Source organism: Leucoraja erinacea, chromosome 2 (genome assembly GCF_028641065.1).
Source record: "Leucoraja erinacea ecotype New England chromosome 2, Leri_hhj_1, whole genome shotgun sequence".
NCBI classification, from domain to species: Eukaryota; Metazoa; Chordata; class Chondrichthyes; order Rajiformes; family Rajidae; genus Leucoraja; species Leucoraja erinaceus.
The window spans coordinates 45,456,143-45,469,807 of record NC_073378.1 but is presented as its reverse complement, the minus strand read 5'-3'; the positions used below and the strand labels follow the sequence as shown (position 1 = coordinate 45,469,807).

The 13,665-nt window shown below is 38.4% G+C and overlaps 1 protein-coding gene across 4 annotated transcripts in view; it reads right to left on the bottom strand.

Annotated features, from left to right (window-relative positions):
- The window catches only part of LOC129709537 (A-kinase anchor protein 9-like), a 200,255-nt gene that overhangs the window by 61,774 nt on the left and 124,816 nt on the right, over positions 1-13,665 (bottom strand). For 3 of the 4 annotated variants that reach the window (XM_055656004.1, XM_055656013.1, XM_055656020.1), the window contains 4 exons: positions 9,568-9,780; positions 7,218-7,253; positions 6,019-6,251; positions 410-529 (listed from right to left, as the gene is read on the bottom strand). In XM_055656004.1, coding sequence (XP_055511979.1) covers positions 410-529; positions 6,019-6,251; positions 7,218-7,253; positions 9,568-9,780 — 602 coding nt within the window. The remainder of the gene's footprint in view (positions 1-409; positions 530-6,018; positions 6,252-7,217; positions 7,254-9,567; positions 9,781-13,665) is intronic. The other variant, XM_055656019.1, reaches the window with a different exon arrangement.

Here is a 13,665-nt window from a genome sequence, read left to right as displayed (position 1 = left end):
TTTAGTACAAAAAACAAGCAACAGAAAACAAAAACAGAAGGGAGAAGGGGGGGGGGGGGATAGGTGCACAATTCTGCGGCGCTATATACATATATACAGATGATGGAAGTCCGGGTGTTGGGCTGTGAAGTCAGTGCATGTGTGAATTAAGAGTAGTTATAATTTCCGGAAAACAACTATTCCTGAGTCTATTTGTCCTGGATTAAGAAGCTTTTAGATATTCACATGGATATGCAGGGTATGGAAGGACATGCATCATGTGCAGGCAGATGAGATTAGTTTATCTTGGCATGTTTGGCACAGACATTGTGGATGAAGGGCAAGTTCATGTGCTGCACTTTCCTATGTTCTACATTCAATAAGAATAAAGCATGTGTTAAAAGGTCTGTCAAGAGTGCTAATACGTTACCTCTCTATTTCTTTGATCGTTATTCGATTGGAGCCTTTGGGGAGTTTTCAGTTGATGTTCTAATTTCAGTATCTCTTGCTGAAACACATCTCTCTCCTGTTCACGGTCAATCGCTTGTTCCTATATCAAAGCACAAGAATATAAGCATCAGAACTTAACAAGGTGGAATCATGGATGCATACACATAATGCTCATTTTATTGCAATTAGCAATTAAACTGACATACAAATTTAACTGAACATCCATTTTATTAATTGGTAATGCTTGAATGTAAATTGAGTAGTAAATGCAGGCAATTATAATGTGCAGAGCTGTATAACAGTTAGTACAACAGGCATTTAGAACTTTGTGGGATGGATCAAAATATTGGAGGAAATTAACATTAAGTAACAAAACCAGAATTTAAACAGAAAATTAAAATATACCCTTTTAAGAAAACAGCTAATGGTGCCTTTCTGAAGTCATCATAAAAGTTTTAAAAGAATAAGCATTCATGCCTATATTTTGTAACTTTCCTCACACGGAGTAGGAGGCAAATGATATACCCTTAATGGTATATTCGTGAGGCTAAAGAATTCATTATTATTCTGATGAAGCAATAAATTAATGGTGGTGAATTACTTTCAATCTGCATCTTGCCATGTTTTGGTTCCCTTAAGGAATTATATGCTTTCTCTGAAGACACTGCAGTGAAGGTTTACTAAACTGATTAGTGGGTTGACAGAGCTGTTTTATGAGGTACAATAGGCAAATTTTTGTTCGAAGGGATGAGAAGTGATTCACTGTAAACACAAGAATTTGTGAGGGGTAAACCAAATATTAAGGAGGAGTTATTTCTAACTCTCGAACCAATCAAACAAGTGCAACAACACAGAATCAAATGTTAGAAAACTATTGCGAAGGACGGGAGTAAAATGTGAAATTTAAGATTTATGAAATGTATAGTAGAAATACATCTATTTTTTTAATTCAACCTTCACATACAGTTAATACACCAACAAAGAATAGAAATTACAGGGTCACACGTAATGCACTGAAATGTTGGAAAGACTGAGCACAATCAATAAAGAAAGAGTTCATTACAAGATTGACAGGCTGCCATAGTTTGTAATGAATTAAAATCAAAAGCACACTGGCCAACTGGGATTAAAGCGCAACCAAACAAATGATAGGGAGAGTTGTAATTGGGCTGAGGGAACAATTGACGAGCACATGCAAAATGTTCAATTATTCACTGAATGACTATTTAAAAGATTAAAGGGCTCTTAAACGTACTCTTAAACTTGACAACTTTAAGCGCATTGAACAAGTAATACATTAATAGAATAATAAATCAAAATAACTTGGGAGAAAAATAATTCAGTAAATAAACTAAACAGATACTGCAAGCACTCCGACTGATCTAATGCAAATAAAACTCAGGAGAATTATTATTTACAATTAAAAGTTAATGTTTGAGTTGGAAACAGATTAATAAATAATTGGACAATACATACAAAACAGAACATGCAATATGTCCAGAAGGCTGTTTCCAAGTTGGAAGAATGATGCTGTGGAGTTTGGCTACTAATAACTACATCATGAGTACCAGCAGGAAGGAAACTCCAGCTAACTGCTAACAGAACTACTTCTGGGTATGGATCAGCAGGAGCATTGTCTTATGATGATGAGAGAATGTCATTCCTTTTCATTCAGAAAGATGAGGCAAATACCAGAGAGAAGGCAATGTAGTTTTGGCACAATGTGTGGTTGATCCTTGAAGATGCCTTATATATGGGTGAAGGTTAAATGGAGGGAGGGGAGGGGGAGGAAAGGGCTGGGACTCTTTGGTGATCTGCAATTAAAAAGGTCAAGATCATGCCATAATAGAAAATGCAGAAAATCTTGCATGTCAAAGAGGATCAATGGAAATAGAATTCAATTTAACATTTCATGTCAACGGCTACTCATCAGAATGGGAGAAATTAGATAGTCAAAACTAACTTTTTAACCATATAACAAATTACAGCATCAACTACTTGTGATTGGTGATCGCCTATTGGGCTAAAAAGCATATGCATTTCAAAAACAGGCCATGGTGGTGGCTTACATCCCTACAAGTCATTATGCCGAACAACAATTTTTTTCCCCTTAGTCCCACCTGCCTGCACTCGTACCATGGGAGAACCCTCCATTCCCTTCTCATCCATATGCCTATCCAATTTATTTTTAAATGATACCAATGAACCTGCCTCCACCACTTCCACTGGGAGCTCATTCCACACCGCCACCACTCTCTGTGTAAAGACATTCCCCCTCATATTACCCCTAAACTTCTGTCCCTTAATTCTGAAGTCATGTCCTCTTGTTTGAATCTTCCCTATTCTCAAAGGGAAAAGCTTGTCCATATCAACTCTGTCTATCCCTCCCTCTCATCATTTTAAAGACCTCTATCAGATCCCCCCTTACCTTCTGCGACATATCTCAGAGAATAAAGACCTAACTTATTCAACCTATCTCTGTATAACTTAGTTGTTGAAAACCACATGGTGGCAACGCATCATTCTAGTAAATCTCCTCAGGTATATGAGTACTCTCTCTATTTTGTTGACATTCCCTTCCTATATGGTTATTGGCGACCAAAAATTCACTGGTGGTACACCATACTCCAGATTTGGTCTCACCAATGCCTTGTACAATTTTAACAGCCTACATCCCAGCTTACGAGCCATACTCAATGCTCTGATTTATAAAGGCTAGCGGAATACCAAAAGCTTTCTTTACCATTCCCCTATCTATATGAGATCACCTTCAAGGAAACATGCACGGTATACCCAGATCCCTCTGTTCAACTGTATTCTTCAATTCCCTACCATTTACCATGTACGTCCTATTTTGATTTGTCCTGCCAAGGTGTAGCACCTCACATTTATCAGCATTAAACTCCATCTGCCAATTTTAGCATGCAAAGAAATGAGGGAAGAAGAAAGAGTGAAATAAAATGTCTATAGTAGATTTAAATGTAAAGAGAGTAAATGGCAAAAGTGAAGGTTACACAGAAAAGCTGGAGAAACTCAGCGGGTGCAGCAGCATCTATGGAGCGAAGGAAATAGGCAACGTTTCGGGCCGAAACCCTTCTTCAGACGGTGATGTTGGTGAAAGGAACACAAGAGTGTCAGTAAGGGAAGGAAAACTGTTATCTGAAATAGTTGAATTTGATGTTGATTCTACAGTTATTAGGTGCATAGTTTAAAGATGAGGCACAATTCTCAATCTTACCCCAATCTTGAATAAAATTACAGAAAGAGGCAGAGAACAAGAAATCTAGATAAGAGTGAGATGGAGATTTGGGGTAACACATAAGCAGAGACTTAGCAGCCATGGATGGAATGAAGATGCTCCATTGAGTAGTAACCTAAATCTGCATTTCATCTCATAAATGCAGAGGAAAGCACATTATGAACAGTGAATACAATTGTTTGATTTAGAATAAGATCACATTTATTGAGACTGAGGAATAATTGAAAAACAAAGAAATTGGACATGAATTGAACATATATTTACTGTAGAAGATACAAATAATAGTCCAACTACATCAAGAATTAGAAGGGTGGAGGGAAGATCAGGAAATTATCAGCAACAAAGTGGCACTGAGCAAATTGTAGGAGCTACAGGCTAACAATTCCCCAAATTTTCATCATAGGGCCTTAAACTAAAAAGTGGCTAGGGAGACAGATGTGTCCGCAGGAAAAATCCTGAGCTTTCTGTTGCCTATTCTACATCTCATTCTGACCTATCCATATGCAGCCTCTTGCACCATTACGACACCCAATGCACGCTTGAGTAACAACATCTCATCTTCCATTTAGGCATGTTGTAGTCTCCTAGAGACTACAACATGTATTTCTGCTATACATGAATCATTTTAATTTATACTATTTATTACGTATTATTTTTATTTGGAAGATAGCAGAAGCATTGGTTTTAATTTACTTAAATTCCTTAAGATTTGGGGAAAAATTCCATTATATAGAAAAAAATGAATTTAATCTCTTTATTATAAAAGAATGGAATACATTAAGCAGGAAACTTATAGCCAGTTAGCTTAACATCCGTCATGAGAAAAATATTAGACTCTATTAAATAAAAACATTGTGGCCATTAATGTAGAAAAATTCAAGGTAATCATGTAAAGTCAACATCTATTTCAGAATTGGAAATTATGAATGATCAAATTATTGGGCTCTTTGACGAAGTAACATGTGGTGTGGATAAAGGGGAACTAGTGAATGTACTGAACTTCAGAAGTTGTTTAAGTCACAGCATCAAAAGTTTTATGGAAAGTAAAAACTGATGGTCTTGGAGGTAACATAATGGCATGGATGGATAACTAGTTGGCCAACAAGACACAGAGAAGGTATAAATGGGTTTTTTTCTGATTGGCAAAATGTAATGAATGGCATTTAACACAGATCTATAGCAGGGCATCAACTTGTTAGAACTTATACAGTTGTTTACTTGAACGCTTATAAGGATAAGAATTTGAGAAATGGAGTCCAATGGGAGGAAAATGTAGAACTGTCCATTTTAGAAGAATGAAAAAAGAAGACTATCGACATGGTAAGTGGATACAGAAGGAAATGCACATACAGGTGCATGATTTGCAAAAGGCCAGCAGACAGGTTCAGTAAGTAATTAGATAGAGTACACAGTCAGAGCCTTCTCCCCCAGGGTGGGAACGTTGAATGCTGGATAGCATAGGTTTCAGGTGAGAAAGGAGAAATTTAAAGATCTCAGATGCAGGTTTTTCATACAGAGAGTGGTGGTTATATGGAATGCGCTGCCACAGAAAGTGGAGAGGCAGATCCAATTACTGCATTTAAATGTTATCAGCCTCCATCTCAGCAACTTGTATAAGTTGTAATTAGTTAATGCCCTGCCATTGATCTGTGTTGAATACTTTTCATTATATTTTGGTATCAGAAAGAGACATAGATGAGGCATTTTATTCCCGCACAAGGTTGGAGATCTTTAGAATTCTCTTTGTCAAAGGTTGCTGGAAGCAGCATCTCAGTGTCAGTCATACAACATAGAAATATGTCATTCGGCCCATCTTACCCATACAGATCAGTAGGCATTCACCCATATTAATCCGATCTCCCAGCACCATAGTCTTCTATGCCTAGACAATTTACATACTCGTCTAAACACAAATTAAATGCTGTCAGCAACTCTGCTTCCACCAGTCTCTCTGGCAGTGCTTTGCAGGTACTTACCACTCTCTGGGTTAAAAAGGGTCCCCTTGTATTGTCAAATTGCCATCTTTGAATGTCTTGAAGGCAGATACATGATAAACAAGGGAGTGAATGGTAGATGGGAATTTAGAGATGTAACCTACTCTGGCATCTAACTCATGTGTTCCTATTTAACCCAATCTGGTTCTTGACACATCCTTATTATTCAGAGGATTCACAGACAGGATACAGTAGAGAACAAGCTTATTTTCTAGTCATTTTGCAAACACAGACATCTTGATGCATTTTCTTTTGTAAAGAACGTTTTAATTCTCACTCATCTCAAAATACTAAATATATAAAAATAATAATCATAAAAGGCAAAAGCATACGTACATCCAAGAATTTCCTGTTTTTCTCCAGTTGTTTCTCCAGTGCCAAAATCTGCTGCTGTAGATCCAAAATCTCAGTACTCTTTTCCTGCTCAATTTCCATCTTCAGGATCACCTGTTCCTCTAATTCACATTCTAGCAGTTTCACCTGTTTTGTGAAGTCATTCTGTTCTTTTTCTGCCTGACGTTGCACTTCCCGTTTTTCCTTCATGAGCTTTTCTGTTTCCTCCAAAAGCTCTGCATTTGAAGTAAAGCACGTTAGTTGCAGGGCCCAGTAATAGTAAGATAATCATTGCAAGCCAGTCCAAGATGCGTGTTCTCCAAAAAAGTCTCCAAAAGCCTTTGATAAACCTTCCCCATCACCTACCTCTATAGCAAACATGAAGAACCACAACCACGAGAAGCCATTTATGTAATCAATTGTTAAGTAGAGCAGAAAATTTGAAGAGGCAGAATCACATTAGTTATGCTCAATTTATACAGTGCAGCTCATAAGAATCCAATGCCAACCATCATCTTTTTAAAAAATGTTGAGCTAGTTAATTTGGTTTATAGTCGGTAAACGTTTGCTCTTCCATTGCATCAATCCTAAAAATATGTTGATGTGAAGAGTGGCATTTGCCTTGTTCATCCATTTCAACAAATGTTTCAGTTATATTTTCTAACTTGACCATGTTAAAATGTTGATGTGAAATTTGAAATTGATACGAGCGGAAATTCATCAAGGTGAATTCCACATCAATATTTAGGCTCTCTTATAGCAGCAGCTTTACGTTATACTCAGCTTCTGAAATTCAGGGCCACTGTAGCCAATTGAGCTATATTTCTGAAGTAGACTACAAAATACAACCATTATTGCTAAGTTCATTCAGCACAGTTTTTCAAAGACAATTTCTCCCGATGGGTTCTTCTCTGTATTAAATGTTCCAAATGACATTTTTTAAAAAGATGATTTGCTTTTCTTAAGGATTCATTTTGCAACAAATAATTAATAGGATGTCATGCTTATTTGAAATGTTTAAAATATGCTTCAGCAAATCAAAACTTGCTACAATGTGTTATTTGATTTGAAAATTGTTAGAGATTAATAGATAGCCAAAAAACCAAACAACCAGCCAAAAAAATAAACTGAAATTAGTATAACTCAATTTTCCAAATGTGCACGATCTGATTGCAGATTGGCCATGCAGTATACAAACACACCTGCTTCTGGTGCTGCATCTGCAGCTTCAACTATGCCTAGGAGAACAAAAGAGCACAGTAATTCAGATGCTATAAAGCTTGTACTTAAATATGGTGAGTTTATGGAAAGTATAGCAAAGAGTTTTGCAAAATGAGTTTAGTAGTTGTGTAGTTATACATGCAATGTCAAACATGGATATTAAAATGGTTGAACTTGATCATATTGGAATGAAACCATCAACACTGAATACTTCTATAGAATGTACTTTAACACCAAATGTAAAAATAACTCCATTTAGGCATTACATGTAAACATATCAATGAAATGTATATTAAATTCCATTTCAAAATATTTTTCAGTTGGCAGTCAAGGCAAAACCAGCAAAATGGAGCTGTCTCCACATGAGATCTTCAGATGTGGATGGTCTGTCTGTTCAGTCTTTTGTATCCGAAAAGGAAATTGCAGGGTGTTGCAGGTGGCTGATTCAGCTGTAAACCAGATACAGGGCCTTCCGGCTCATTGTATTTTCTGATTTCTTCTCCATTTCCTTAACAATTAACATCTGGATGGCTAATTGCCGTGGCAAAAGGAGGCAAGCACCAAGTTTAACATGCCCATATTTCTCTTTTCTTATCCAAGTGAATTCATCATTGTTTTTTGTTATCACCATTGAATTTAATTTACCATGGAAGCAATTGAAGATTAAATCCAAACCTTTTTACTAGGTCTAAACTGCTTCGAATTTCCATTCAACTTCACTCCACCCATCTTTTAAAATATGTAAGAAGGAACTGCAGATGCTGGTTCTGAAGAAGGGTCTCGACCCAAAATGTCACCCATTCCTTCCCTCCAGAGATGCTGCCTGTCCCGTTGAGTTACCCCAGCTTTTTGTGTCCATCTTTTAAAATAGTTTGATAACTTATAGTCCCAGAATCATAAAGCATGGGACAGTCTCTTTGGCCACCTCGTCCATGCCGACTATGATGCCCCATCTAAGCTAGTTTCATTTGCCTATGTCCCTTTAAACGTTTCCTATCTATGTATCTGTCCAATGTCTTTTAAATGCTTTTAGAGTATCTGCCCCAACTACCTCCTCTGGCAGCTTGTCACGAGAGAAGGAATGGGTGACATTTTCTTTCACCCTCTGAAAGAAAATAATGCCCCCCGGGTTCGTATTAAATCTTGTCCCTCTCACCTCATGTTCTCTTGTTTTTGATTACCAAACCATGGGTAAAAGACTGCATTCACCCTATCTAGTTTCCTTATGATCTTATACACCTTTATATGATCACCCTTCAGCCTCCTGCACTCCCAAGGACCAAAGTTCTAGCCTGCCCAATCTCCCAATGTAGCTCAACCCCTCAAGTCCTGCCAATATCCTCGTAAATCTTCTATGCACTCATTCCGGCTCAATGACATCCTTTCTATAGCAAGGTGACCAAAACTGAACACAGTACTCCTAGTGTGGCCTCAACAGGTTGCATTGTTTTTCATTTTAGATTACTTTGACAATTCAGAATAATTCAGGCAAGTAATATGATCACTTTTGCAACATGAATTATTTGGGTGTACATTGTAAGGTTTGTTTATGGTATAAAGAGGTTTTATTTTTAAAGATCACTAATGCTCATAGTTCATTTTTTTTTTGCAAGGGTTCTCAACACCATTTTCTGAGGCTAATCATATTACAATGGATCAGGAAACAGTCATAAAACAATAGAATATGAAATCACCCAAGAGGAATCTTTTTTTAACAAAAATATCCCTGATGAACATAAAGATCTCATTTCCTCTTAAGTAGCCAGTTGAAGTAAAAGAAAAAATAAAATAATTCTATTGAAAAGCTGGTCCATTGAAAGTCATAAACTGCCAATGAACTTCTTATGTGACAGTAACATAGTTCTTCAAACATGTTGAAGCAGGAAGACCGTGCATTAGTGAGATGCAGGGTAATGCAAAGAAGGAAAAAAAATTGGCTATCAACATACAACTTTTTTTTATGATTTTGTAGAACAAGATGGCAAGGGAATGTGAAGAATTCAATCTGTGCACATCACATGTTTTATGTAATGGGAAACTGCAAACTGTGCTTAATTAACAGCAAGGAAAGAGTTGCAATCCAAGAGGATCCATTTTTAAAAGAACATTTTGGAAGCAATTCCCTCATGCTGAAAATATCCGAATATATACGGATTCCACATTTTCCTTCCACAAATAACCTGAACATACTACAGTAATATACAAAAGCAAAAACAAAAAAAAAAACAAGAAATGACTGGCCTCTGACTTTCAATAACTTAATAACCCATTCCCTGTGTTTCTGTCGAAGAGCTAGAACAATAAATAACCAAGAATTTGGACAATACATACTGAGCTCAACAGATCCTGCATTTTCTTTCAGTGCAACTTGTTGCCTTGCAATCAGGTCTCTTTCTTGTTGAAGCTGTTGTCGCTCCTCTTCCAGTTCTTGTAGACGGGTACTCGTGTGCTGGAGCTCTTGGGCAATCTGATGCCGACTCTCATCTTTCTCCCGAATCTGCCTTTCCAAGTTAGCTTTTTCTTCCGTGTAACCATCGATGATGCCTGAATGAGATTTATTTTAAAAAGGAAATATTCCTCTATAAGTGATAATAAAGCAATGAAACACATACATGATGTAATAAAATAACTTCTGCACATTAGAAACACTTCAACAATTTTTATTTTTTAAATCACTAATTCCCTGAAGACTGAATCACAGATAGGTGAAGCATTTGCACTCTAAAAAATAGTTTTAAATCCTAAAGACAACCAACATGATTAAAGTCTCTCTACTGACTGTCAATAACACATAGTCCAGGCTCCTCAATTAAAGTTCCAATGGGGGGGGGGGCAAATAGGACTGTCAAAATACAACATTGCTTCAAAGTTGGAATTAAATCAGCAATTCCGTTCCATACATAAAACATGGCAAGTAAAAAATTGGGAATCATTGCAGAAACAGTTGACAACATAAAGAGACAATTTATCAATGTATAACTAAAACGTTCCTCCGAAATAAAGTTATAGAGCAAGGAAACATGTTTACTCTATGAGCTTCATGCAAACAAGGAATTTCCTTTCACCTTGGTGTATATGATAATGAACTAATTTAAATCTAGTCACCCCTCAGCTTCCTTTGTTCCAAGAGAAAAAAAGTCTCAGCCTAACCAGTCTCTTCTGATAACTCAAGTCCTCCAGTCCCAGCAACATCCTTGTGAATCTATTCTGCACCATCAGTCTTAATTAGATTCACTTTGCAGTATGGCAACCAGAACTACACACAATACCCCAAGTGCAGTCTCACCAATACCTTATGCAGCTGTAACATGATGTCACAACTCTTAAACTCAATGGCCGACTAATATGAATATATGAATATGAATAATGATTTCTCTACCTTCAAGTAACCCGTGCATTCCCTCTCTCCATCCCTCACCCAAGTCGTACCAGCTTCAATGTCATCTTGAGTTTCATTGTCAGTACTCATTCTCACTAACAAACAGCTAACAATGGTTTGTTTCCTTTATCATCATTACTTTTTGCATATCTTTCATTCATTTGTTCTATATCTCGCTACAGGTACATCACCGTCTATATCTCTCGTTTCCCTTTCCCTGACTCTCAGTCTGAAGAAGGGTATCGACCCAAAACGCCACCTATTCCTTTTCTCCAGAGATGCTGTCTGACCTCCAGCTGACTTACTCCAGCCTTTTGTGTCTATCGCCGACTAATTAAGGCAAGTGTAACGATATGCCTTCTTCACCAAACTGTCCACCACTTTCAGGGAACTATGTACCTGCAGAACGAGGCCTATGTTCAATAACGCCTACCAAGGTCGCACACCATCCACTGTATAATGTCCTATTTTAACTTCTCAAAATGCACCACCACACTTTTCTGCACTAAATACCATCTGCCTTTCTTTTGCCCACTTTGCCAAATGATCTAAATCCTGTTTTAACCTCAAACAACCTCCCTTGACTATACCATTAGTTTCAGCTGTGATTATTAATCATGTCATTTACATTCTCATTCAAATAATTAATATATAGATGATAACAGCAAGGGAACCAGCACCTACCACTTAGGCACACCATGGGTCACAGACCTCCAAGCTACAAAAAGAACGGAATACCATCACCGTATGCCTCTTTCCAGTAAGCCAACTTTGAATCCAATTGCCTGGCTCACCCTGGATCTCATACAATTTAACATTCCAGCCCAGTCCACCATGCTTTGCTAAAGTCCCTGTAGACAACATCTACCACAGTCCATGTCAATCTTCTTATTCACCTCTTCAAAATACTCAGACACTATTTTCCATGTAAACATAGAAAACATAGAAAAAAATAGGTGAAGGAATAGGCCATTTGCCCCTTCGAGCCAGCACCCCCCATTTAATACGATCATGGCTGATCATCTAAAATCAGTGCCTCGTTCGTGCTTTTTCCCCATATCCCTTGATTCCTTTAGCCCTAAGAGCTAAATCTACCTCTCCCTTGAAAACATCCAGTGACTTGGCCACTACCGCCTTCTGTGGCAGAGAATTCCACATATTCACAACTCTATGTGAAAAAGTATTTCCTAATCTCAGTTCTAAATGGCCTACCCCTTATTCTTAAACTGTGACCCCTGGTTCTGTATTCCCCAACATCGGGAACATTTTTCCTGCACCTAGCCTGTCCAAACCTTTAAGAATTTTATGTTTCTAAAAGATCTCCTCTCATCCTTCTAAATTCTTATTAACACAAGCCCAGTCGACCCATTCTTTCATCATACGTCACTCCAGCCATCCCGGGAATTAACTTGGTGAAGCTATGCTGCACTCCCTCAATAGCAATAATATCCTTCCTCAAATAAGGAGACAAAATTGCACACAATACTCCAGGTGCAATCTCACCAGGGCCCTGTATAACTGCAGTAGGACCTCCTTGCTCCTAAACTCAAATCCTCGTGCAATGAAGGCCAACATGCCATTAGCTATCTTCACTGCCTGCTGTACCTGCATGCTTACATTCAATGACTGATGTACAAGCACATCCAGATCTTGTTGCACCTCTCCTTTTCCTAAACTGACACCATTCAGATAATAATCTGCCTTCCTGTTCTTGCCACCAAAGTGGGTAGCCCCACATGGCACTTTCCCTTGCAACTGCAGGAAATGCTACACTTGTCGCTTTACTTCCCCCCTCGACTCCATCCAAGCAGTCTTTCCAGGTGAGCTTCCAGTGGAAGTGGTGGAGGCTGGTTCGTTGGTATAATTTAAAAATAAATTGGATAAGCATATGGTGAGAAGGGAATGGAGGGTTATGGTATGAGTGCAGGCAGGTGGGACTAAGGGAAAAAATGGTTGTGTCGGCACGGACTTGTAGGGCCGAGATGGCCTGTTTCCGTGCTGTAATTGTTATATGGTTATATGGTGAGGCAGAGGTTCACCTGCACTCCTCCAACCTCATATATTGCATCCGCTGTTCCAGGTGTCAACTGCTCTACATTGGTGAGACCAAGAGCGGGCTTGGCGATCGCTTCGCCCAACACCTCCGCTCAGTTCGCAATAACCAACCTGATCTCCCGGTGGCTCAGCGCTTCAACTCCCCCTCCCATTCCGCATCCGACTTTTCTGCCTGGGCCTCCTCCATGGCCAGAGTGAGTCCCACCGCAAATTGGAGGAGCAGCATCTCATATTTCGCTTGGGTAGTTTACACCCCAGCGGTATGAACATTGACCTCCAATTTCAGGTAGTCCTTGCTTTCTCCCTCCTTCCCCTCCCCTTCCCAGCTCTCCCACAGCCTACTGTCTCCGCTTCTTCCTTTCTTTTCATCGCCCCCCCTCCAAACATCAGTCTGAAGAAGGGTCTCGACCCACAGATACATTTTGTTTTTCTGAATAACCTCAAGAGCTTTCCCATCACTAACATTAAGTCAGTTCTCTGACTTGCCTTTGAAACCCTTCTAAAATAAAGGCATACCATTAATTACCCTCTGGCCTTCTGAAACCTCACTTCCAACAAAGGAAGGTACAAAAATCTTCAAAAAGTATTCCATTCCATAACGCATTCCATTCCAATCCATTCCAAGAAAGATACAAAAATCTCGACCAGGGCCTCTGCAACTTCTTCCCTTGTTTCCCACAGCACCTGGGAATACACTTGGTCAGGCCCCTTGGATTTATTCTCCTTTATGTACTTCAAGATTACCACACCTTCCCTTTCATAATATTGATATGTTTCCAGATATTACTGTTCTCGTCTCAGAACTCATTAGGTTCCACGGTCTTTTTGGCAGCACACACAGACTAAAATTTTAATTGAACCTCAATTTGTTGGATCTGAAATGTCATTGATAATTTGCATAGTGCAGTTCAATAAATAATTTAACACTTTTGTTATCGAGACATCAGGAGAACATTCTACTATCAGCTACTTGGATGTTATTTATAAAATGGAGG